Genomic DNA, 27,524 nt, shown 5'->3' on the forward strand with positions numbered 1-27,524 from the left:
TGTCTATGAACAAAAAAGAATGATTTTTCAAATGTATTAGATAGTGGAAAAACGCGTATTTTATGGGCATGTACAGCTTAATGAAACACCGCCGGTGACGTAAGAGACCTTGTAGAGTGTAGACGATACAATGTAGAGCTAAATCGTAGAAAGGGTATTTTTTGTGACGTTATAATGCACCGAGCGTGCTCGGCCGAGTACCGAGCATTAATGTGAGATGCTCGGTGCTCGATCAAGCAGAACATTTGCAGTTTTGGCACATCCCTAATATTTATCATCAGGTTGAGGGTTCGAATCCCGCGCTGAGTCCTGTGTTAAGTCAGGCACTTTTCGGTCATGTTTTCAACTGCTTCAATACACATGTTTTTCACAAAAGGCTAATTTAGAGCTGAAGATTCATGTCCATCTTCTATGTATTGATAATGTCATGTCAATTTTGTTCTTAGATTTTGAACACAAACTCCGCATGTTCGCTGGGATGATAGGCTAATTTAAAAAAAAACAGCGATGCTCGGTACCGAGTACTCGGGTTCTGGCTCGGCCCATCCCTAATAAAGACGTAACTTGCCCCTTTCAAAAACGACCTGTACAATACAAGAGGGAGCTTTTATTGTTTCCAATCGGGCCAAATGCGAAAACAAAAAGATACTGATGAAAATTCCGGGATAAAATAACTGAGAAATGATTTCTATGGACGAAACAGGAGAGAGTCGAATCCGTTGCAGACTTTGTACAAAAATATCAACACAATATCATAAGCCTACCGATGACGTCATACAGAGATAACTGTGACGTCACTTTGTCGGCATTGCGATGTCAACGATGGCAGAAAAATGTCCACATCAGCTGAAAACTGAACATTTTCGAGATGGAAATATTTTTTTGGTGACGTCACTGCTCCATTTTTTCGTCATCGTTTGGAGGTTTGACGTCATCAGTTGCATCTTTTGCGCCCGCTGGTGGCGCGGGAGCATCTTGAGTGGTTTTGGCGGCTTCTTGTGCGGCAGGGACTTCTTTTTTACCTGAGAGTGTGAAAATACATGTTGTAAAACCGGTTAGAATCAAACTAAAACCGGTACCAGGATAATTGGGAATTTTCTAGCAGGGGTTCGCGCGGCCACACTAGAAAAAACACTTAGTTTAATCAATTCAAGATTTTTTTTACATAGTAAAGCCAGTTGAAACATTTGTAGTGCAAAATAATGATGAAACTAAATTCCTGTTTATCAACACTTGTGCAAAATCTGCCATTTGAATATTTTGTTGGTTTGACTGAAACTCAAGTAAACATTCAAAAAAAAAAATGCAGGCAGTTAGCAATTTGCTACAAAAGTTAGTTTTCATCTTAAACATCCATTGGCGTCTTAAACAGTTTTCATTTAGTCAATTTTAAAACTAATTCCTTTGAGGTTTTTATAACTTATAGTTTACATTTCATCACAAAACGTTTAAGCGAGTTACGAACCAGCTTCGTTTATTGGAGCGGGATCAGTTTTCTCGATGTTTTGAGTTTCATCTTTGGCTGCTTCAGGTTTTTCGGGTTCATCAGTACTCTGTGCAGAAGGAGTAGGTAATAGGATACATAAATACATAAATTTACATAGCAGTCCAAACAAGTTATTAGATTTAGTTGTCTGCTGCTATGATCAGTTACATGCAATAGAATAATATTACTGTAACTGGTTTAGAAGACTGTAATTTAATTAAAGAGTATAATATTTTAATTTAAAGATATTTAGTTAAGACAGTTATATAATGAACAAACAGCTGTGAGAGTCGTTGTATTGGATCAAACCGGTTCTAAAAGCATCTTCATACAGTAGGGCAGGGGTCTTTAACCAGGGGTACGTGTACCCCTTGGGGGTACGAAGCATCAAAGCCGGGGGTACAACATGCAGGGTGAAATTATATGCTATTTAGGCATATTTGTGAAGAATGCGTAACGTTTGTTATGTCTAGAAAGGGTTAATTTTGTACTACTTACAATACTGTTTTAACGCATGCATTAAACACCCAAATTATAGATACAATGAGTTTAATTCCTATTATTACAATTTTATTTACTCCGTCGGTCATTGTAGACAGGGGGTACGAAATTTTTTTATGAAAGCTCAAAGGGTACGAGCGCAAAAAAGGTTAAGAAACACTGCAGGAGGGCATTACGACTATAAAATCTAGTTGTGGTGGGGTTTGAACCCACGACGTGAGATTTTTGCAGCCTATGCCTTGCCACAGTGCTTCGGGAGACCGGCGTAATTCAATATAATGACGCTTATGGGCCTAGTCCACTCCGTTTTTTTTAAATGTATGTATGAACAGTTTCACTCAGTATAAAGTCGCTTTCAGTCAGTTTCCAGCTATGTATAAATATCCTTGGAAAATACCAGTAAGAATCATTTTAAATTGAAAGAATTTACCCGAACGTGGCAATTACGTTTCTCCCTTAAATCATAAGTCTGAGGGAGAACGTAAAATGTTCTGTTTACCGGTTGTGTGTCCATTTTTTCTTCGTCCTTTATTTGATTCTTATCCTGTGCTGCTTCCGTTTTCATCTCAGCTTTCTTTTCTTCCTCACCTTTGTCACCTGCCAACACATTATGACGTCACTATTGCGCGACACGCGGACTGCAAAGCGATTCGAAATACTCGCGATAAGTAAACTCAACCAAATAACTGAAAAAGCGACATCCTTTTATGTTTAAATGTTCATTGTTTTGTAACAATAAACGTCCGTTGCCATGTGTTCCAATTATTACTGTTATCAAATAAAGTATTATTTGTTTAACTATTTAATATCCTTATTTAATATCGGCCCTGGGCCCTTTGCTCAGGTGTTTTAAAATATCTTTTAATTTTTTGAATATGTGATTTGAAAGGGAAAAATATTTGACTATTTGCACAGTTAAAAACCTTGAAAACGGCCCTATTCTTTATATTTTCATCATAAATTTTCTTTTTCAAATTTCGAAGCCAAAGCGATGACGTTATCACCTGTTGACTTCCCATCGTTGCTCTCATCCACTTTTCGCTTCTTCTTGCGATGCGACTCAACGTTTTTCCTACCGCCCTCTCCCTCATCCTCCGAATCAGAGTACTCATCTTCCCGTTGAATTCTCTTGTCCGATGCACGAACTGGTGTGAGAATAAAACCTCATTTAGTTTCTAATTTTTCATATATTTTGAAAAACAAATGGAAACTCTATTTCGATTTTATAGAATATTTCGACCTTTTAGCGCAACAAATCCGCGTTAAATTGTAACTTCCAAGTACAAACTCATTTCCAAGACTTTTTTTAAAATTGGTTTGTATTCAACCAAATTATGATGCAACGTTTGACAACAGAAAGCGGTTTAAGTTCGATTTCGCTTAATTTTTCCTGGTTTCTGGCTTCTGCTGGGAAGAAATCTCCTCATAATCGTAAATATCCTTTTCCCCATAATTGTAATGTAGTTTAAACTTCGAAAACCAACCCCCACGATGTGGATAACTTCGTTTGCCGTCGTTGTTAACTTTCCCTTTCAACCAACGTGTGTTTACTATACATATGTTTATTTTTATTAAATAGCCGAGTGAAAATGGGCCCCTGGAGGTGGTGCAAGAAGTATATTCCGAAGGGGGTTTAAGAACGTGAGAAACCATTGGGGAGCTTAGAACAGTGGTTCTCAAACTGTTTGACGACTAATGTTATGTTTACCTGTGAAGTGTGCCACGGAAGAAAGTTCGTTATTGCGCCGCATGATTAGAAAGTAGGCCGTGGCGAATTTATTTGGCTGAGAGCTGGTCAAAAATCTTTCTAGACACTAGTGTTTAAAACAGAGGTGAGCAACCCGCGGGCCAAATGCGGCCCTTCATTAAAGGTTGTGCGGCCCACAGAGACGCTTGGATGTCAAATGTACTGACAAACGGGTCCAACTATTATATATTTTTGAGAAGATTAATGCATCTGATGCTATTTTTTGTGACCTGGCAATGCAAATTTTACTTGTAGTTAAGCATATTTGGCATGCAACGAAGTAAAATCATCTTGTGTTAAACAACTTTGGCAATTGCATTTGGCCCCACAGTATCAAGGGTTGCACACCCCTGGTTTAAAACCTCATAATGGATTTCGTAGGTCTACAAAGATATTTTACCGGCTAATTAGCCATACCCCAAGAGTTTTATATACCGATTGTGTGCAAACAACGCAAAATTTATGGACAACAATGCACAACGATGTAAGTAGTGACGTAATAAACAGTTTAAACTAATCCAAAAACTTTTGTTACATATTAAGAATCATTGTTCTAGAAGTCGCCCCTTAACTCAAACGAGCACGGCGCGAAATGTTTTCTGTAATTTTTCTGCTTTACTGTATTTTCGATGCTATTAATTTAGCAGAAATCCTACAAAAATCTTAAAAACAGACTAAATCTCACGGTAAGGGATTGTTACAATTGGAGATGTAGTGCCTGCTGGGCTAAACCCCTTTACCGCAGACGTTAAGTAGCCTAGCGAGCCTTTAAATCCCTACGTTACAACAGGATTTTCCGGGAAACCAGAGCTTTAGTGTTAGTTTCATGGCAAGTCAAATTTTAGTGGCCGACAAACAAATTCGCCGATACCGGGTCCAGATATATGAAAACGCAACACGTTGGCAAGGAAAAAAGAAATGATTTTCTGAAAGCTTCAAGACTTCACAGCGTAAGTATTTGAACAGCAATGACTAATCTCATACAATAAATGGTAAAAACAATAAGTTGGTGATTTAAACCTAATATAGCACTTCAGGAAATAGTATTTTGTAACTGAACTTTCGACGCACTACTCTATTCACCTTCGCTATCTGGGTGAACAGATTTAAAGTTTTCCAGATATACAAGTGGTAGGAAAGCTTCCCCCAACGAATCGCATAAGGATAGTGAAGTCCAACCGAAGCCGTTTCGTAAGAAAGGCGTCCGGGTAATTACATAATCCAGTTAATCGCATAAGCTTGGCGAAGTTGTTATGCGATTAATCGGATTATTCTGCATTTCGTAATATGCCTGTTACATTTAATTCGAGCATTTGGGATTAAGTGAACATACACGCGACTTTGTTCACGGTTGGCTGGGCAAAGATCGGTCGTAACGAGCTTTAAACCGAGAAATAGCTGATGGGAAAAATCAACATCCAACTTTAGTCAAACACAAGACGCTTGAATTTGTAAAATTTATGGAACGATTTTTGGTTTCGGCAAAAAGAACGCAAATCATATCAACATACGTTTGTCGGTACGATACATAGCTGATAATAAGACGCACAAACACGAAGCATTGTTTTATTTTAACGCACACAATCGATAATGGTGGGAAAGTTTCCAATCGTTTACACCTTTGCTGGAAATTACATCTTCCGCCCGAACAATTGCTGATGTAGCACCTTACGTAGATTTTCATCAACCAATTTCGTACATCTTTGTAAACCATGGTCCTCGGAAATTGAACTAAGTTTGTCGTTGTATCTTGAGAACAAATGTGATGATGATTTTTGATTCAAAATCTTCGTCCAAAATTTAAATTCTATTTATTTTGCTTCCAAACTAAAAGAAACTTCTTTTCACAAACTGTTTCCGAAAATGAATTGCGTTTGGTGTGAAACAAAATTCGTCTTTATTCTTGAACTTGCGTTGGTTGTCAGCTTGAGAATAATTCAATTAATTCCTGATGACGTCAACTCCATACAAATACAAACTCCCAGGGGGAATTCCCTTTTAGGGGGGTTAAAACTACCCCCCCGTGCGGATGCAACTTCACTAATCTTTAGATTGTTTGTAGAAGACACAGCAGATTGGCTGGCTCCATCCATTGGCAAAGAATAAAACCACAATTAAAAGCTTCATTCCGAATAGTTCTGCTTTTCGTTTCAGATGGCTTAACGGTTGCAGAGGAATGATTTGGGTAATGTTGGTGAGAATTCAGATATAACAGAATATGTGAGGCATGGGTTTTTACCCTTTTATCCCAACAAACTGGAGTGCCGTTAGATGGCTACACTAGCCCAAATCTCTTGTCAGCAGTTGCACTGATAAAGCCTTACAGGAAAGAATGTGCACAGTCTGCAGCTTACTGGTCATGTAATGCCATCATTCCTTTATGATTGTGGTATTTCAAGGGCAAGCTCCTTAACTTTTACAGCCCGTGGCACAGCACATGGGGGGCTTTACGAAATATTGTAGAATCTTCATCTCTTCCTTGGAGTTTGATTTAATTCTCTCTGCGCTACTTGAAGCAAAAACATGACGGCTTGCAAGCAGAATATAAATATGAAGAATCTTTCGATGTTAAGAATATGTTTCAGATAGATAAGGGAACTTTTCGGCTTTGGAACAAGTATTGCAGAAACTAAGCGAGTATCTCGCGTGTTTGGTACATTTCGTCTCTTGCAGAATATTTCCAATATGAGCATGTATTTATTTCTGATTCGATGAAACGCCTTCAAAAGGTCTGGGGTACTATGATGGCATTATATTATAGCTGCGTTAGGTCTTCTCGCAGAATATGATGACTCTGGGAATTCTGAAACCAAGTTAACGGTGGGAATCGAACCTGTGACCTTCAGCACATCTATAACCCTCTCCACACGTAACTCTCCATCATTTGAATCTTCTCTGTGGGGTTCGAACCCGGTACCTTCGGATCATTTTTTGGCGTCATCAGGAAGTTCGACCAATGGCAATATCATATCACGTCATATGATATTCAAAAACAACTTCCACAGTGCGACACCAAGTGATAAAGTTGGTCGTCACAGTGCTGACAGTTTTACGCCGCCCACAGCGGTACGCCACACGCACTTTTACGTCGTATCTTGCGTCACGCAGATCGGGGTGAGAGTTTGTTTACATAGATAAAAGGCGTTCGGGTCGAAACCGCCGCTCGAATCGCAGCAGCTGCTGTCGACATCGGGAACCTGGAACGAAATCTGCGGGGTCGGAGGCGCCATCTGCCGGCAAGCCAGCGATTCCCGGTGGAGCACAACCGGATGAGCGGAAGGATCAAACTCGCGAAATTTCTGGATGATGTCGCTTATTTCCGGCCGCTTGCCCGCCTGAGGGGGCTGGGTGAAATCGAACCTCCTGTCGGGGATTTCCCTTCCGCACCCACTGTCGGGGGATACACTGCGCTGATCCGATTTTCCCAGCGCCGAATCGCTCACAACAGAAGCCATTGTGACGTCACTGCTGTCTGACGAAGCCGAGTTCTGACTTGAGAGTCTCGCGCTGCTTTCGTAACCCGAACTGCACGTCAGGTTGGGACAGGACGAATCCAGGCGGCTCCGTTTAAGTTTTCTCTCATCCGTCATATGGACGCACGGATCTGTAAAAGAAATCAAGGAGACTTAACACAGGTGTTTTGAAAGTTTTAATTTTTATGAGTAATTTACAACAGAGATTGTTGAAACTGCATGATGTATTCTTTATACACCAGTACTCGTTTATGACAGGCAGTAATGTTTATGATCAAATTACTTCCTAATTTAAAAGTAATAATGATACAAATGTGGCTATATTGGCATGCCCGGTCAGTGTCTTCTCACAAGCTGCAGTTATAAGACCTTACAGGTGAAACAGTGTGCATTGTCCGCAGCTTAATTCTACAGCAGAAATGAATATTTAGAAAACAGGGGAAAATATTTTCGTCATTTTACCACAGAAAGAGCTTTTTCACTTGCACAAGGCACGAGTAACAAACTTATGCATGAAATGACCTTCATAAAAATTGGCAAAACGTGGTGCAGTGTTTTGAGTCTAAAATAATAAACCAATTATATCGAATCATGTTTTGGGAAAACACTTGCTATGGGAATGAAATGAAACACTTGCTATGGGACCGACCATTCGATAACGTCTGTGTTACCTGTGCAACTATTTTGATATTTTGAATTCACCTTTCTAACAGCGATTACCATTTTTTTTATTCCGTGGCCCAAATATACCGGTAAAACGGTTTGTGCCTCATCACATGTTGCCAAGATTTTCATATACAGTATTTACAATTATCTAGTCACAAGCGATTATAACAGCTGTATTAAAAACGTAATACTAGTTCAAAACCTCTGTGGCCTATTTTATGGCTGCTTGCTAAGCCACGACCCACAATATGGGAACCACTGCTCTAAAGGGGGAGGGGTACTAACCTCACTTTACCATCTCATTTTACTGGGCGCGTTTTCGGTTAAAAATATCCTAAAATGTGGCATCGAGATGCATATCGTGACACAAATCAACGTATCGTGCAACTACAGTGGACTTGGTAACAGACAGAGAGCCGGAAAAACGTGTTTTTACCGCTGGGAAAAAATTCACGAAAACCAAGCACGACTGGACAAAAATAACACGTGGTCCAGGGTAGGTATCACACGATTGGCTGTCCTTACCGTCACGTGACGTTGAACTGGCCAACAGCAGGTCGGTGACGTCACGGTAGTTTTGTAGGATGAGCGATCGGGTTCCCTTCGAGGTTTGTTCAACTGCGAGACCTACAGAAAAAGTAAAAAGGTTGAAAGTCGGCTAAGTAACATTAAAATATGTCCTAAAAAGTTTAATGAAACAAAATAACGGCCCAAATAGACTTTTTACGTCTATTTGGGCAATTATTTTCACCATTAAACTTATGAACAGATCCGTAAATAGTGTTTCAAAGTTTGTATATATTGGTGGTAAGTGAGCTAATAAACCACTTTTTGGGCGGTAAACAAATGTTAAGGGGCTAACGGATGTTAACAAATAGCCACAAAATTGTGAAGAATCCACACAAACAAATGCGTTGTTTTGCAAAAAGTTTGGAAACCGTATCAAGGAATTCAGCCCAAGGTTGCATAACGTGAACGCACAATGACATTGTTGTGATGTAACAAGCATGAGCTGGTCATGTATTCGGGTTTGTGACGTAACAAAGTCAAATGCGTGCACAGACAGATAAGCTGAATTTTCATAATTGTTGGAATTTTTGTAATTAAACCCAGACAGACAAATTTTTAAACGTGATTCGCTAACGTTAAGTAATCTGTTCCGTGCATGATAACTTTATAAAATCGTGTACTGAGGTGTGCGTAATATGTTGATAAACTTTTCAACAAAATGGTATGCACAGATACAAATTTGCAAATGTGGTTTGGTAATTTGAATAAACCTCGTTAGTTTTGTTTTGACGAAACAGTTAATTTCATCTTTCATCTTAATTTTAGTAACTGAGAGTAAATCTGATTAAAGTAAAAAAAAATCAAACACATCAAAAACTTTGACAACTAAAATCTTGACTCCCAAATCATTTTTTCAAGACTGTTATATTTGTTAAAAATTTTGCGGTTTTACTATTTAAATGAAATGACAAAATATTGGCACAACCTCCATAAGCAAATATACAAGTAGGATTTTTAACATTGCTTCATTTTAATCGGTCTAAGATTTTAAAGAAGGAGAAAAGAAAGAAACAAAAAGAACCGACAAGAATGTGTCCTTTTACACAATGTGACCTTTATTCGTTAATGCTTTGTAACGAAACAGTCGCGTGCCAGACGATTTTCTAAAAAGGGAGATCACCTTTCAAACTCGCTTGCCGAGCGCGATCAGAACCGGTATTAGCACGCGATGCGACGATCCATTATGATGTAACAAAGGTTCAGAACCTGAGACGCGAATCGTCACGAAATCTCGCACTGACCAATCGCAACTTATCACGTGATATTATCACACCGGAAGCTGGTTATTACGTTACAGAAAGCATTGTGTGTGCCAGCAAAATTGGCAGGGGGTGCTATGTGACCCCCCAGGTTTCGCGGAAAGCGGTGACGTTTCCTGCACGAGTTTGGACAGGGTGTCGGATAATTTTTAACTCGTTAAGTGAAAACGAACATATTTTGGATCGAAATGTTAGACAATTTTTCCCGGTAATATTGTCTGCGTTTTGTAACAACAAAAAACTGAGGCGCGATTCAAAACGTTCCTGAAGCGTTCTTGGACTTCTTTCTTCAATTCGAATGTTAACTTGAACCTTTCGGTTATTGCTACATGGAAAGGAAACATTGTATTGGTATAATCCTGGTATTTTGTCTTCTGATATAAACTGGCTTATTTGAGAAATTTTTCGTGGAGTTTATCATTGCATTGCATAACGGTGCTATTAAAAAACTAAACCGCGCAGTTACTGAACGAAAAAATGACAGTTTTTGAAATGCACACTTGCTTCAACTTTGCGGCTAAAGCTAATTGGAGAAATACATTTTTTTAACAACAATTTTATTTCCGGAATTTCGGTTGCTGTGTAACCGACATATCGACTTCCTATTTGTGTTATCATAATCAGAACAATGACTCATTGCACAACACAATCAGTTACGTAACAATAAAAAACACAAAAAATATTTTAAGCATACCAAAGTTGGTAACGTTTGTTGATGACGTTTCATTAGTTCCCAACCCATTTATTATTTATCACATTTTGTTTTCATAAATTTCATGTTTTCGTAATTATGTTTGGACTAAAATTACTACATGTCTGCATTCATGCTAAATCACTGTCAATTCAAACATCATCCAACATTTCATGGGTAATTTTAGAGTATTTGCGCAAGTATGACGGTAACCATTGTTGCAGAAATTTTCTTTATTCTTTATCATTTTTACGAATGCAATGTTTGTTGAAAGATTTTGTAACTTTCCTTGACTTACTCGAAATTCAGTATTGAAAAAGAAACCAATGTTTTGGATGTTCGGTGGTCTAACATTTAATGTACACAAAAATTCCCGAAAATATTCTCTCAGCAATTAATCTTACCATGTTGTACTTTTCTCTCATCCGATTCTATTAAATCGATTTTTTCCTTCTCGAATGAATCGTGAATTTCGGGAGCGTTTTTGAAAGCGATGACGTTTTGCTGAAATAAAAATTACAGACGTTAATTAAAAAAAAATTTTTAAACGACTAAAAATGTAACCGTAAATAGAAACTCTTTACGCACTTTGTAAAAAAACCTGAAAAATTCTTTTGGGCAGTTTTATGAAGTGTCATGAAGTGAAAAGCTTGTGATTTTCTTAATTAAATATATTTATTATGTAGACAGTCTTGTTATGAATAATATTCATAAGAAGTCAAGATATGTCTTCACTTAAATATTGCCTCGAAAACCGGAAAAAATACCCAAAACACGTGGTTTATAAACTATAACCAATAGCAGGTCGCCACGTACCATATGTTCCGGCAGGCTTTTGGTCTCTCGTAGAAACGTTCTAAGGTTTCGCCTCACAATGACCACAACGACGACAAGCAGAGCAATAGCAGCAGCGCCTGCAACAACTCCTATCACTGCACGAGTCAGTGTGTCGTTGCGGAATCCCGTCTGGTGGACGCTTCTGTGGGGAACGTATGTTTCTGTAGATAAGAAAACGTCGAAAGTTTTGACAACTTGTTCACTGCTTACTGGTGGTAGTAGAAGTGATTATCCGGACATAAACACCTAATGATTTGACGGTTTAATTAAAAATATGCATTCCTTTATTAAAACCGACTGATTCTGTTTTACCAAGGATTTTATCGTCCATTGGTTTTAGTGTATTAACGTTAAAAAGGCAAGTAGTGATCGTCAGTTTAAGCCATGCTGTTGATGGTTTTGATCTATTACTAAAGTTGTTATTTTGATCCTTACAAAACAATTACTTTCATTTATCAGACACCTAATTTATAAAATATTGTTTTTAAAGTCAAGCATATTTCTTTCACGCCATGTAACATATCAATTTGTAAAAGAAATTGCGCGTATTTCTCAGACAACCGTTCCACAAGGCGTTGACCTTGAGCTACGTGTTGTGTGACCTTCAACTCACCGTTAGGTGGCATGCATTTCACGTGAGACGAGAAAGGGCGTAGAATGTCGGTTCCGTTCGGCCACATCACAATGCAAGTGAAGGTCTGATTGTCGGCGTTGGTAGAAGTTAGACGGAACAAACTTGTGCCGTTGTATCTCCACGCCTGGCAATCAACTTTACCGCGGTTGTGCCGATTGTCGATGACACTCCCGTTCACCCAAACCCGGTTGGGCATATCGAAAACTCCGCGTTGAAAGAGAACTGGCTCCTTGGAACGCATTGGGTCAATCAGGACACCCTCCTGCATGACTTGCTCTGCAAAAAATAACGACAGTTTAGACGTGGTTTGGAATTCAAACATTGCGTCTTTATTTAAACGCACTTTTAACAATAAATGAGTAAAGCTCTTCCAGCAGTTTTTATTGCAAATAATCGACGTTTGGACAATCCATATGAAAGGATAATGGCACATCTTAAATTGTTTAATCTAGTTCTATGATATGATTGGTGTATTACTGTGAAGTGATAATAGCCCGTGTAAGACAAACCTCCATTTTTTTTTGCTCAAGTTTTTGTTTCCGCTTGATTATCATAGTTTTACCGATGATTAAGACTTTTGAATAATAAAATTACAATGTTTTGTTTCAAATTTTCTTCGTGGTTGAAGTACCTCGTTAAAAACATGAATGTATGTGCCTTAAACCTAAATATCTTGTAGAAACTTTTCCCAGTTGATTGCATTGATTTTTAATTGTCTATTGTTCCTAAAAGAACACAAACAAAATATTAAACAATATGTCACAAAATCATTCGAAGTAGTCAAAAAAAGTCCTCGCAACCACGAATAAAACGGTAGAAAAATGATTAAATCTGCGGCTAGAAGTGCAGCAAAGACGTGAGAGTATTTAATTATGGTGCAAACATGTCAAATTCGCATTTACAGAAAGTCAAACCTGATATTAATCAACCCGATATTTCAACTATGCGGGAACACACACACAAAGATTATGATCGTGGCCTGAAGGCGAAATCTAATTAGCATCTTTGCGTCGTGAAGGATCACCAAATATCTTGCAAAAATATCACAAGACGAAATCACATCGCGCGGAAAACATCAAAGGATTTCTGCTACTGCAGTCGAAACGCGAATTGCCAACCACGAAATCAGGAACAAATAAAAATGATGCTACACAACTATCAGCAATGATTCCAGTATTTTACATGTGTTTAGGTAATAACACAAGCCCCTTTAATCCAACCATGCATAGCAACTTGCTATTTAACTATTTTAGATTATCATAATATTCAAACTGGGCTTGTGATTCGACTTTCGGCGGGTTCGCCACTGAGCCGGTTTAGCTCAGTTGGTAGAGCGCGAGTCCCGGAAAGAATCCTGTCGTGGGTTCGAATGGAATACTGTATTTTAATTTGCAGTCGTGGTCGAATTTATAGTAGACTTGCTTGTGTCCGCTTACAATATGGGTGAAGTGCGTAATTGCGCAGCTTAGTGCAAACTTTCACCATAAGAACATCAACTAGTTCTAAAGCCATCAAAAAATTCATGGAAAAACAAGTAGGTCAAACTTTGGGAAGAAAAAAATTGGGTAAAAATTGCCAGATATAGCCCTAAGAACATCTTTAATTTTTATCTTACAAAAAACGTATCGCAACAACAGAGTTAAATCGAACCTAGAAACGCATGTCAAAAATGTTGCTTCCATCAAAACCACAACATACACAATGTAATCAACTGCCTGAAACAAAATTCACACTTACACAAATCGCGATGAAAATTTTTTTAAGAAAAAAAAGAAAGAAAATCTGCGTTTGCTGACAGATTTTTTACAAGCCCGATACAAAACGTAACCATCGGGTTGTTTTAATAAAACACTGCACCCTTTTTTCCACATTATATTCAGCACAAAAAACACGTACACAATCATGATGGATTGATTATTTATGGACCCGACCTTAAACATAAACCCACATTCAAAAATCTACTTTGGTTTAATTAGTCGAGGAATTTTAAGCTGTTGGTATTTACCACAAATATTCTGTCGACATTTGTGTCCATTTTGATCAAAACATTACGTCTGTTGCATAGTGCAGTTGTGAATAGAAAGAATTGCAAAAAACATGTACACGAAACGTTACAAGCCCATAAAACTGCAGTAAAGGGAAATTCTATAAGGTTTTACCTGTACACCTATGAATTAAACATTTTGAGGAAATTTCCACTTTAATATTTCAACACTACATCAAAACAAGCGAATGTTTTAAGAGCTTTTAATGATTCAATAATCGTTTCACACCCACGTGTTTCTACGGCGAAGTTGTCAAGGTCAAATGATCAAGGATTTGACCTTGACACCTTACAGCCTGAAGGTGACTTATTCAAGCCATCAGACTTAAAAGATCAGGTCGGTAAAAGATCAGATTAAAGATTATATTCAGCGATAAACGTGATTAGGTAAGCAGGAAAGTTTAACTGCACAACAGCACAGACACCAAACCAAAGATCTAATCAACACAAGTATGCGTTTCACAAAAGTTTTTTAAGGTCGCAAATAAAATATGTGACGATGAAGTGACGTGATTTGTTCAGTACAACCACTTAAGCGGGTTCGGAACGAGCTTAACGCATTCATGAGTGGAGTTTCACATTAAACCGGTTTGGCAACAATGGTATAGTTGGGACATCAACTCTTTGGACAAAGGCTGGGTTTGCAATGACGGCATGAACATATAACGCCATTTTTTGGAATGTTTGTTAGTCTTGAAACTCTTGAAACCAAGTAAAAGTATAAACTGCTAGTTAGTGCGTCTTAAGCTTTAACCGTCCCATTTTAAAAATTGGTTGCAGTTATGGTTAAACGCACGAAGCCATCTTGCAACCACCTAACTATAAATAATCTTTAAATAACACCAGTCAACTTTCAGTTCCAGCAACCTATGCACCAGTTTGATAAGTTCAACACTTTACGGTTGAGTGTACGAAGCTGGTTAAAAACTCGCTTCACTGAGCGCACTCAGGTCTTTCAAACACACATATTCTAAACCTGGACTATGTTGTGGAGTTGTGGTTCTCAACCTCTGGAACGTTACCACTAGGACAGGGGTTCTTAACCATGGGTGCGAGAACCGTTCCTAGGGGGTGCGGGGATGCTGAATCATTAAGGTTGGTTGGGTCTATTCTAAATAAATACAAAAACCCAGGGGGGTGCGAAAATTGGTTGGTGATTTGAAAGGGGTGCAAAAAAGAACCACTTGCTGGTTTCAAAAAATATGCTGCCCTATAGCAAAGAAGAATAGGCCTATATTTTACGTTCTACGCATCCAAACAGGATTTAGATGGTACGCAGCGATAGAAAAGATAGAAAACCACTGCTGAGTACTCTGGGACCAATATACGTGAGACATTTAGAAGTTGAATCACTATAATAACCACATCGGTGTTACAGACGAGCATTGTCTGGCTGCAAGGAGAATTGAAAACGTCAAAAAACCAACAAAAATTTAAACGGCAAAACAACGCCCGATGACTAACATATAATGCGATGTTATGCGTGGGACGGTGTAAGTGATTTTAAAACCAGTAAAAAATGAGAAAAGTTGTCATAAAAAGAAAAATTGTAGTGTGTAAAAGCTTGAATTGTTTTTACAAAATCATCATTTATGCTCGTTCGGTTAGAAAAACGAGTGTTTCAATTAAATGTATCTAGCCAAAACAAAACGAGACATGTATAGACCGCTTGAAATAATCTCTACTCGAGAGGGCATGGTAACCACTGACATGTGATCAAGAGATTAGAGGATTTAAATGTTTTTGTGGTGTTTTTGTGTTTCAGAGGACTTACTTGACAAGCACTTAAAGCAGGCCTACTGAAAAACTTTAGATACGCAGAATCGTGGTCAGACATGGCCAGACATTGGTATACAGAGAAAAAGATTGTATTCCCAAGTATAGCCTACAACATATTTTTACAAGTATGTTACACACGAAAATAAGAGAAGAATAATTTTACCACTAAATGACCTCGAGCACAAACCTATTAAGAAGTCCACAGCCAAACTAAGCATCAAATCAAATCAAGTCTTTTTCAGACCACGCCAACTTTTTCACAGTACGTTAAAACGTGATGGTATGGACAAATTTGGAAGCTATTTAAAGAATTATACGCACAAGCCAGTGAATACATATTAGGCGGTAGTTCAAAAACATATAAAAATCAAACTTATAGCTTCATTCGGTGGAATGCAACAAGCAAATTCAGTTTAACTTAAATTTAAATCTCTTATGTTAGACATTTCCCGATGTTTACAACCACTTGTTCGACTCAATCAAGACAAAACTTACAGCGAGAACTAATGTACAACCGCAGTTATTGCAACCAGATACAAAAATGTAAAATCCTCTGCAATAACCTGCGTTTAGTTTGTATATACTGTAAACCACGGTTAATTCGGACCAGTTTGGACCAAAAAATTGTCCAGATTGGGCGAATATCCGGATTAACCGATGTCGATTGGTCAAAGCCTCACCACATTACATACAAAGTTTTGTCCGAATTAGGCGAAGATCCGTATTAACCGAATTCGACTTAACCAAAGTTTACTATAGTTTCAACCCGGTTCAATTGTTGCTGTACATTTATTTCCTGACAGACATGTAAAATAGACTCACCTTTAGGCAAAGTGAAGAGGCAGACTTGTGAGAAACGTTCGGATTTTCGATTCCTCTGCAGGTTGAGCCAGACATTGTACGAGGTGCTGGTGAAAGGCTGACTGTCGTTGGTGACCATGAAAGCCCCTGTCTTGGTGTCGTACTTCACACACTCACAATGGAGGTCTTTCATCCAACGCATCTCCTTGTTCGGGCACAGATAGAGATACCGCGAAAGTTCGCGATCGTCGCCGCCTGCGTCACAATAAAACATTGATGATGTCATGACGCACATTTGTAACGTCATTAAAGCAAGTTGGCAATGTTTACAACAAAGGTGCAGACAATCAACATTTTGACAACACAATGCAAAATGTGGGCGATAACATTACCGACTCCTGCGACATTATTGCAAAAGCTTCCCGGATGTAGCAACCGATTGGTCGCTTGCAGTCTCACGTGATCAAATATTAAGTTTGATTTTTATGTTTGCATTCGATTTAACGCGATATCAAAACTAAATACAACGACAGTTCAGTTTTTTTTAATCAGCAAATCAAGTACGAGTGATAAAAAGAGTTTAGCTTTGGGTATTAAAGTGTTGCAACTAGATTTTGCAGAGTAAAGCTAAACGCACTTTTTGCGTTTTAGAATCAATTTTCATGTTATCAGCTCTCCGACTTAACACCCAAAACTAAACTCTATCATTTCAACAACTTGAAACCGAACTCAAGGCTTACTGAGTGAGACACAAATTTTGTTTATTACAACGAGAAAAAATAAAACCAATCAGAACTGAGTAATATGTCACGTGAGATGTTAAATTGTACCAATCGTTGTGTACATCCGGGTGTTTTGAAGAGTCACAACAAACAGTTTATTGGGTTAAATTGATAGAACAGCGGTACAGCGGGCAGGAAAATAAAAACTTAAAAAACGTTTGGGAGGAATGTAAATAAAAAATGAGGCATTGAGATTAGTTAAGTGGAGTGATATGTTCATTTTGTAGTTTTTAAATCATTTAAAATTAATTTGGAGCACTTTTAGGACAAAGGTGTATTCCATGGCTAATTAACAAAAGGCGAAAAAATACATAAGCATAGTTTTTACATGCAGTTAGATGTGTTTGGAGGGTTCAAATAAGAGGGGGTGAAAAGTTTGTGATTATGCTTCGTTGTGTAAAATTTCCAAAGGGTTTAAAAGGTTTAAAGAATATTGGACCTTTTTAAGGCTTAATGAACAGGATTAGAAGAAAAAAAGAACAGCAAACTTTATTTTAAAACACGCTTGTCACGTAAAACCAAATTAAAGCATCTGATTGGTTGATTAAATATGGGCGTGGCAAGCGAATAGAAAGTCACGCCCACAAGCTACAACTTACAGGTGAGCGGGGGCATTGGGAACGGAGCTGGGGGGAAAGCTGTGCAGCTGGGGCTTGCGACTCGGTGGAACACCTTGCCCCTGAGACAGGTGGTTGCCTGGCAACGCCCCACCTTCAGGTCGATTCCACAACAACCAGGGATGGGGAAGCCCCTGAACGAGAAAATAATCCTTGTGTTTGTTTAAAGCAGTGATTTTCAACAGCGGCTCTCAGGGCCGCATGCGGCTCGAACCAGGCCTCAGAAAACCACCAAGCATTGCAGTTATGGCTTTCAAGGTAATGATCTTTAGTAATTTCCTAAGATTTTTTTTCCGGCTCTATACACACTTGAAAAAACTACCATTTGGCCCCGACAATAAAAAGTTTGAGAACCACTGGTTTTGAAACCCTATAGGTCGAAACAGTGTAACTTATCATCTACTGGCTTGATGTTTTTATATTAAAAACAAACATTGTTTGGCACAGGATAATTAAAAAAATAACAACGAAACACAATGCATTGCTCCGCAGAGCTTGGCATCCTGTCGTACGTGTGGCATTTTGTTTCTTTTGTAGTTAGAGAAATAAAACCAGGCGTCAATCCCGTGGACGTTTCCTGCATTTTAGTGGGTAACTGCCTCAGTGTACAGCTTACAGACCAGCAGTTTACACGGTTTCAAACTTTAGTGGCGATCCCCGCTTAATTTCGCAAAACGACTCACAACAGGACCAGCGGACGACAATATTACGCCCTGTAACATAACGCGCTGCGCTTGTCACAAAACGGAAATCGACTAGAACAGCGATCGGAAATGAAAAACCCTCGCGCGTGTTAGTCTCCCAGCAACCGTTGTCGGTGTCCGATGTCAACTAGACCAGATGGAACTGTTTAAGGCCGAATGAGCATTTTTAAATTAACAATGCACCTTGGGTTTGAATTAAAACTTATATAAGTCAAGCCTATAAATAGATGCATGGCAAGGCATTAATATACCATGTATGCAAAGCACAAGTCGGCTTGGCAGGTTTGGACAAGCGTGATTGTCCGGGGTGGGGTCATTTATGCACGGTCGTCCATACACAGCCAAATCGTGAGCCCAACATATTGTGTTGTGCATTAAACTGCTGTGCTGCAAAGTTGTCTAACATGCGGGCGTGAAATAGGAGACATTCATCCCACAACGCATTTGACTCTAACACTTTACACCCAAACACGATTTTATATTGAATATAGTTTTGCCGGGTAAATATCATAAACTTTCGTTTTTGCTCGACATCAAATGTAATTTATAAACAAGGCGTAAAAACAATTTCAGTAGATATAACTTACGGCTCATTGGGGTCATCTGTAGCGTCCCATGCGTACAAGGTAATTTTCAGGTCTTTAGCTTCCCACGAACTTGTATTTTCAAAGGTCCACGTGAATTCTGGATATTGCTCAGTAAATTTCAGTCTCAAATTGCGAACCTGCATCCCAAACTTGCGTTCTGCAAAAAAAAAAAAGTTTTTAGAGTTTGCAATTACACAGGACTGTAATGTATCAATTACGACAATTTTTTCTCCTATGAGAAAAAACTCCTATGACCGACATACGGAGTTGTTTGTAAATTGGAAGAAGGAACACTTGGTTTTGAATAAAAAGCTAATGAGAAAGTCTAAAATTTTCAAACAGCGTTTTCGGGGCCAACGCAAAATGGACAAAAACAATTGTGCATAATTAGTTAAAAAACAAACAAAAAAACAGTTTATTTCAAAGGATACAAAAGTGGTTATATGCAAACGCGAGTTAGTATATGAAAGCCACCAATTCATCGACAAACAGGATACAGTCGGGCATAAGGTTAGCTTTCTGCGTTAGGATATCCTAAAACGCAAAATGCAGATGCAACTATTCGACTGGCAGTTAACATACAGATGCCGCCGATGTAACGTGTTTGTGCAACAAAACCTAAAGCTTGTTTACACATATCGTGGATTTAAATCAGGGGTCTTCAACCTTTTTAGCTCAATCGCCCCCTTTCCAAGGCACTGGCTCCTAATCGCCCCCCTATGAGATTGTTATTTGTATAAAATTTCTGCCTTTTGAGCAGATGTGGGCGGTTAAATCTAGCACAACGAAAGCTTCAGTCAACACCTAATTTAATTGCAACACGCAAGGTCCATTTTACGCAATTCAAACGCATCTGAGAACAATTTGTTAAATCGTAGACAAAACAATATTACGATTGTGCGCAAACAATCGCTTTCTTTTGTTAAAAACAATAGGGCATTACTCGGCAGAGGTGAATCCTAAATGATGCAAATACTTCGCGGTTTGGGAAGCGCTTTTAGGCCCATAGGTAGTGTAAAAGCGAAAAAAGTTTGAGGTACAGTTTGATACCGTTGTAAAAGTATGGCCTGTCACCATACATAGCCACAATAAAGTGTCCCCTGTGGCTAATTAAATGCCTAACCTTGGTTTCGAGATCACAATGTATGTAAATAGCAGCATGTTTAATTTGATGTGTCCATTGTCCCTGGTGTTTGTTTGCAAGACGAATTATATCTGCTTGTAAGTCAAAGTTAGCTGAGTCTCACAGTTATGGTACATATTTATACAATCCGTAATGTTGAAATCGCCCCCTTTTGAAGTCAAATCGCCCCCCAACTTCCAAAATTGTCACCATCGCCCCCTGGGGGGCGATATCGCCCCCGTTGAATAACCCTGATTTAAATCATGAAAGGCAAATGCATAAAGCGATGCAATAACACACAACAGGGGTCCTGTGCACGACAAAGAGCAAAGGACAAAACACAATTCACAAACGCCATTATTAATTCGTGATCTGTTATTGTTTTTAGTTCTAAATAACCCTAATGCATTGGGTTATAGTTGCAGAGGGTCAAGCGAAGGTTTCAAAACCAATGATTAAAGCCCCAAAAAGGGGGGTAGTAAAAAGCCAACATTTTTATCATTGAATACACTGTTGCTGCCAGGCATAACGTTTCAGAATAAAAAACTGCCGGAAGAGCTGAAAATTTTGTTGATTTTTATCATTGTTGTTATCCATATGTAATGAACGAAGAATTAAAGCATTGAGACAAATGCATTTGGCATAAGCGGTCCCCTGAGGCGGAAAGTTACATCCTAACCACATCCACAGTTAACACTTGGTACCGAGCTGACATTAAATACAAATAAGATGGTTCCGAACCAGTTTTGAGCTATCAATTGTGACAGAAAAGTTAAAAAACAGTATTTTATTCCACAAACCAATTGCTTATTACAGCAGTGTTAGATGTAACAAGTAAATCATATGATTGCGTAATAACGAATCAGTCGGTCACCAAGCATTCCCATATGTCAGCACGTAAGCTAGAACAGTCCACACGTATGTACTACTTAAGCTAACTTACCACATGAGCTTAATCCTTTTTGTTCAAGTTTCACGCAGTAGTCGCATTCGTCAGGGTGGGTTAGATTGGTACAAGGAACTGATACTCGCTTCACAACGCCACTCGCCGTTGCAGCCAAACATGCAACCATCATTACTGAAAGAATACTGCCCAAGTGGACGGCCATATTACTGGTTGAAATGATGTTTATAACGAGGTTACGAGACTTTGTATGTCGTGTAAAGTGTGATCCTGTACGTAGAAATAATGTTAATAATGTGTTTCATCATTAAAAAAAAACAAAAATATTGATTAAGTTATCAAAACACAACTACATATACTGCTACTAACTATGCCTGTGAGATATGAAACAGATTGAACTTGCAAACTTGTATTTACTTGCTTATAAACCTTCTGACGTTACTTAAATAACTCCTTGTTTACTTTCTACAACTCAAAAGCTGTTATTTCACCGAATCAAGAAAATATTAATCAACACCAACAAATAAAGCTGTCGTAAAATTCTATTTTTTACATTGCTCAGTAGTCTTCACTTAACATAGAACTGTCAATTAAAAGCCTTTTGAACAAGCTTATAAACTGATCTGACGATGACAAACGCAGCATAACAGTCAGCTCTAGTCTTCCCGTCCGAACAATACTGTACAACACGAACACCGACGTAGGGTTGACGCAATCGCAGTGCCAGGGCAATCTATCAACAAAGCACCACTGCATTGCGCTCATCACAGGCAAGTTTGCAAGCGGTCAGGTCGATTGACGTCCTATTGCGTGTCAACCTCATTCTAGAGCTGGGGTAATTTGACGGACAACTTCTGGTTTCGAAAAACTGAGTAAAACACACGCGGGTACAAAGTAAACCGGACAACACAATTTTGATTGTTTGAGTTAAAAAAAGACCAGCGTTTTTTTTTTAACTTTTACATAAAAAATCAATGCTTTAAGCACTATCTGATCCCCTGACAGGCAACAAGCTTAACGACGACCGCTGTTTTGTCCAACTTAAATGTTGAATATGGAAACACATTTTCGATAAACAATATCAGTGTAAAAGACTAACATGGACAAGCTTTTCAAAAAGTTTTATTTTGCTTAGCGCAATACTTTTGAGGCAGAAAGAACGTCATTTAAAGGAACGAATTACATAAATAACTGACTAAAACATGATGGAGTTTTACAATGACTGCTGGTCCACAACTGTACGTACTCGAAGAATTGTTGTTTTTGCAACTCTGCCTATAAACCAGACGATTTGACATGGCACAGAACTGCTTAACACTTAACCTTGCAGAGAACCCAGCTGGTCTTGCATCACTTATGCTGTTGCATCAACGAAAAGTTTTGAACATTTATAAGCTGTTGCTGCCAAACATAACATCAAATTTATAGATGTCTTCTGGCAATTGAATTTTTATACCGATGTTTTGATGTCCTATACAGGTCGCCTTCTTCAGGGTAAATAACACTAAATGCGCGTAGTACAGTGTATGATAAACAAAGAACGCACTGCACTACTCGCATTCGGTGTTTTTACCCTGATGAAGGCGACCTGTATAGAAGGCGAAACGACGGTACAAAAATACAATTGCCAAAAGTGCTATAAAGTTAATTTTATGCCAGGCAGCAACAGCTTGTATACTGCTCAACACTTTTGATTGATCAGCAGCATAAGTGATACTAGACCAATTGGGTGTAAATACATTTCAGTGTTTTGTTCCTAATCTCATCTGCCAGCTTTAACACTGAACGAAACCTTACAAAACCAAAGAAGCCGCGTTAAGAGACGTGTAGCCAACGGACACAACAGCCACCACAACTTGGATAACGGCACGTGCCATTCCACCAACCCACCAACGTTGCACTGCCAGTCATCTAGGAACTTCGCGGAAAATTTGCGACAGTCAAATACAGTTTATTGTCGTGTAATAACCATTCCCGGTTGTAATAACGTTATTGGCTGTTGAACGCCATCATCCCTGATGCTAAGTGTAAGTCTAAACCGCTCAGTGGAAGGCGAGGGGCGTGTGGCTTTCCACGCAAAAATGTGCCACGAGAAGCGATCTATTAACCAATTTGAAACTGTTGTCGACAGTTCCAAAATCAGCGCATGTTGAATGCAAAAAACAATTAAGTCTTTGTTCTGTAAGCTTCGCAAGTGAATGGACATAACAAACAAACTTCAAACAATAAAGTAAAATAATTCGCTGTGAGAACTAAAATTAAACTAATTTCAAAGCTTTTCTGACATTTTTGCAATGTTAATAGCCACATCGATTGATGAAACGACTGCAAAACTGCGATACATTCGCCACAGTCAAGCTCTCGGGTGGTTTTGTTTTTGAAGCAGGTTTTCCAATTTTGTGTAGTGTTCCTAAGTTCCGAAAAATCAATTGAACGAAGACACTTGTTACGGGAGAACACAGGAAATTTTTGACATTTAGTTTCCCTATCCTTTTACCTTGTTTTCGCGCAAATACACAAAGTACTGCAACGAAACATGCAAATTGTGCACAATGCAGACATACTACTGTCGGAAGCTTGTTATAGATACAGGATTTGCTGAAACTGTATATATGTACATAAGCCTACGGGGGTAAATATATCACGTCTCACCTTCACCATGATTACAATCTGATGTGTTTGCTGCTAATGAGATATTGTGGTAGAATGTAGACCCGTTCAAATCGACACAAGGACATAGATTTACACGCTTGACTTTCGCGGAAAACCCGCAAAAAATCCGACTCGCAGTCTTGATAGCTGCTTCAGTGGGTTTAACATGAATTCGACGGTTGTGACATGATCATTTATCAAACATTTGTTGCGCAACTATTTCTGGCTGGACGAAATATTTTTTGAAACAATCGAATCGAACACAACACCCGTTTTAAGTGTTACATCACAACAAGGGACCCACTGTTTCAGAACGAATAAATAACGAAACACAATTCTGTGGATATTTGTGTTAAGCGGCATTGTTCCAGCAACATGGGTTGAACTTACATTAACTCAGCATCTGGCAAACGAAAAATGAAAAGACGCAATTGAGGCAGACAGCTACGAAGGACTCACACCAGGCGTCTGTTCGCCCACCGAGGATAAAATAAAACAAACAATCAAACGTGCATCGCTTCAGTAAAGTGATTTATCGACGAATTGCTCCCTTAACATTTCAAACCATTTTCTTTCCTCTCCAATAGACTACATAGTAGATGCTAAACTATACAAAGACCATTTTAAAATGGGTCTTTTTATCAACTTCACAGGTTATATTGTCAGAGCTTTAGTGTCTATTTACAAACCACATGTAAAAATTAAAGTAAATTCCTTCCCTCAAGTTTAGAATTCATTCCTTGGGCGGAATTCCTACCCTGCTTTAGTAGACTATTCCTTTCTTATTTGAAAACCACTGGTTTACACATTGCAAATATAGACCAACGCAAACTATTTCATATTCACTGGAAACTAACGACAAATTAATCCCAGCATGTTTGCTACAGAACTGGCCGGGAGCATTTGCGTAGGAAGCGTGAAAATTTTCAGTCTTCCTCCGCCATAAAAATGTGCCTAATTGCCTCAAGGCGACAAAGCAAACCGGATCATTAAAAGTCTGATTAGGGATTGAAGTTTCAACTAATTGCAAATTGTAATTCAGCGGATGAAGTTATATTTGTTGTTCGCAAATGTTATGTAATTCACGGTTTGAAATAATCGCAACAAGAATTTTGCTGGAAACCATCTCAATCTAGTTGTTACCGAATTCTTGGAGAAAAGGATTTCTAACCAGGGGTATAAATCTAAGGAACGGAAGGCGTAGTTATAAGGGTTGTAAAATAATTGTAATATTACAGAGAATACTAGGGAATACAAGACTGCCTCGAAGTGGAATTGACAAACAGAAATGTAATGAAACCTTTGTTAGAGTTTAAAGATCCCACAAATCTATTTTTGCTTTGACAAAATACTTGTTTGCGTAAAATTAACTTGTTTTACAGCTGTCTGATACGTCCAACAAGCCTAAATTTCATGTTGTTTGCCAATTAGGAGGTTTGCATACACGACAGGCTTAAAGGGTTGGGCTTTATTACTGGGCGTGTCGCAACGTTTATCCCTGTTTCGGAAAACAAACTTTTTAAAACAAGCCCAACAAAGTATATTGTATGAAACATTTGGACATTTTTAATAAAATTGATTTATAATTATAAATTTTATAATTTTTATGCAGCAAATTATTCCAGATTACTTGTCTATTGCGAATTTAACGAACTCACGAGATTTGTTTTTAAATGTTTTAATCCAAAAGTTACTGCACATATGTGTATGAAAGAAGAAAGCCCGTAATACGTGAGATATTGGAATTCTGACACTCTGGACAAAACTGAACTACTCTACAACTCATCATAAACCCAAACTACCAACTTAAATCCATTTTTGTTGTTGCTTTGTTCAATCATGTTCAATAAAACAGAAAATGGCAATAAACTAGTTGATTACTGTTATCCAACAGCTTATTATTTTGATACTGAAGAGCTATTAGGTGAACTATATAGAACTTCGGATCTACTTAGGACAACTTTTGACAACATATTTCACTACCAATTACCTATACTTGTCAACCAATGGACGCCAACAAACAAACAGACATGTCACATCTTAACTGAAACATTGACAAGAAAACCTGTGCACTTATAAACTTGTCTAAAATCCTACAAGCTTGTCACGCAATCCACCAGCACAAGAACACCATTCAACATCAAGTAGGCAAAATGAATGGCGCGCAGTGAAGAATTGTCACATCTGTCTGTGACTTTGCTCTGACAGCCCAGTCAGCCTCAGCAATTGACATAATTAATGGTGCTATGACGGATGTCATGCAAGTCTAGGGTTTCACATCGTGGTTGTCACGATTTGGTGAGAGCACATAGGGTGCAGTATATGAAAGGCTTCCTAGTGAACCCACGCCCACATATAGATGAATAAAGTATTTCGTGTTTATTTACAAATTAACGAAATCACCACATGACTGTTTTGTTGCTTTTTCCAACAACTTGTGTTATGAGATGAGAAACGAACATACGTTGCAAGGGAGGTAACAAATGTTTGTCAAACTGGAGGTTCAGGATTCACTAATTTTCCCGAACTTGGTTAAGTCCAAATCTGCCATAGAGCTGGTTTGCTGTAAATGCATTATGAATTTTGAAAAAATCACTTGCACTTATGATGACAACAGGGCATTTCTGCCAACGTTTTAACCAAAAACCGGAAAATATTGCTCATTTTTTTACACTGATGTCGGTTCTCTACATTATTTTTTCGTTTCTGTGTTTAATTAATTAGTCACAAACCAAGGAAATGGCCCTAGAAGTGAAAACTTATGATAACGCAGCAAGTAAAGTTAACAAAACTAAATTTTAGATGCAACTTTTCACGAAGTTTTTGTTTTCGAAACACTGTTCATTTTCAAAACGGAATGTGAAACACTGTATCACGAAGTCACGTGGTGTATAATCACGCCCCGTTATTTTTACCCCAAGAACATCATGAAAACTACCACGATTAGTGTGACGCATATAGCGTGTCGACGCCGGAACTCGAGAGCAGGAACCGCGGGAATTTGTGATTCGAAAGACCGCGGATAAAAATAGATTCAACCAATGCTGAACTTTATCGGTCGGACTTGGAACGCGAATGGGATATTAAGTTAGAATAATTCGTGTTAGCTCTGGTCAGGTTGTCAACAGAGGAGGAAGAATTCATAACTAAAACGTGGGAATGGAGTACGATTGCTAAATACATAAAAACTATGTTTGAATTTATTCACTTAATGTGTGATCAATTGCAGTAAATTTTCACGCTTCTGAAAACTTTATGAGAAAATTGGGTACAACATTTTTGTAGAAAGTTTTTGTACAGCATTAACTTTTATTCTTTATTTTTGTACATCATTAATTTTTACACATCAATAATAGTGTACAACATTAGAAACATTTTAGGCAAATATGCTGCCTATTTATTTTTTGTCAGGGCAACTATCTATTTGGTGAACATGTGCCTTGCTGGGTAATTTAAAACCCTGCTGTAAGAAATAGAAATTGTCACAGGATTTCATGTTTGTTTACCGCGTTCATTGAATCATGATTTCAAGATCTACAAGCACATGTGGATCTCAATACCGTAAAAATATTCTACCAACAATTCAAATTTGTGGCAACGAAACTAGCATGTACTGAATTAATTGCTTTAAACTCCAAACTTTAAAAGGCTGTTTTATCAGTAGTAG

At 38.3% G+C, this 27,524-nt stretch overlaps 2 protein-coding genes across 2 annotated transcripts in view; both read right to left on the minus strand.

The window, feature by feature from the left end:
- Positions 1–592: 592 nt before the first annotated feature.
- The window catches only part of LOC145227777 (histone deacetylase 1-like), a 50,055-nt gene continuing 23,123 nt past the window's right edge, over positions 593–27,524 (minus strand). The window contains exons 13-16 of the mRNA XM_080092684.1: positions 2,992–3,132; positions 2,487–2,584; positions 1,466–1,553; positions 593–1,022 (exon numbers count right to left, since the gene is read on the minus strand). Of these exons, the coding sequence (XP_079948810.1) occupies positions 892–1,022; positions 1,466–1,553; positions 2,487–2,584; positions 2,992–3,132 (458 nt within the window). The 3' untranslated portion in view covers positions 593–891. The remainder of the gene's footprint in view (positions 1,023–1,465; positions 1,554–2,486; positions 2,585–2,991; positions 3,133–27,524) is intronic.
- Positions 5,287–22,666, minus strand: LOC145227776 (uncharacterized). Its single transcript, XM_080092683.1, has 9 exons — positions 21,245–22,666; positions 19,179–19,335; positions 17,870–18,021; positions 16,510–16,743; positions 11,844–12,140; positions 11,210–11,391; positions 10,798–10,897; positions 8,399–8,500; positions 5,287–7,338 (listed from the first exon to the last, which is right to left on the minus strand). The coding sequence occupies exons 1-9, from the start codon at positions 21,408–21,410 to the stop codon at positions 6,818–6,820; spliced, it is 1,911 nt and encodes a 636-aa protein (XP_079948809.1). The 5' UTR covers positions 21,411–22,666; the 3' UTR covers positions 5,287–6,817.

Source organism: Phallusia mammillata, chromosome 5 (assembly GCF_965637545.1).
Source record: "Phallusia mammillata chromosome 5, kaPhaMamm4.hap1.1, whole genome shotgun sequence".
Taxonomy (NCBI): domain Eukaryota; kingdom Metazoa; phylum Chordata; class Ascidiacea; order Phlebobranchia; family Ascidiidae; genus Phallusia; species Phallusia mammillata.

Coding starts and splice junctions, on each gene's coding strand:
- LOC145227776 (XM_080092683.1), bottom strand. CDS start 21,410: ATGGCCGTCCACTTGGGCAGTATTCTTTCAGTAATGATGGTTGCATGT. Junction 19,336..21,244: donor AAAAGGATTAAGCTCATGTG/GTAAGTTAGCTT, acceptor TTTTTTTTGCAG/AACGCAAGTTTGGGATGCAG. Junction 10,898..11,209: donor AAAGCCTGCCGGAACATATG/GTACGTGGCGAC, acceptor TTTTTATTTCAG/CAAAACGTCATCGCTTTCAA.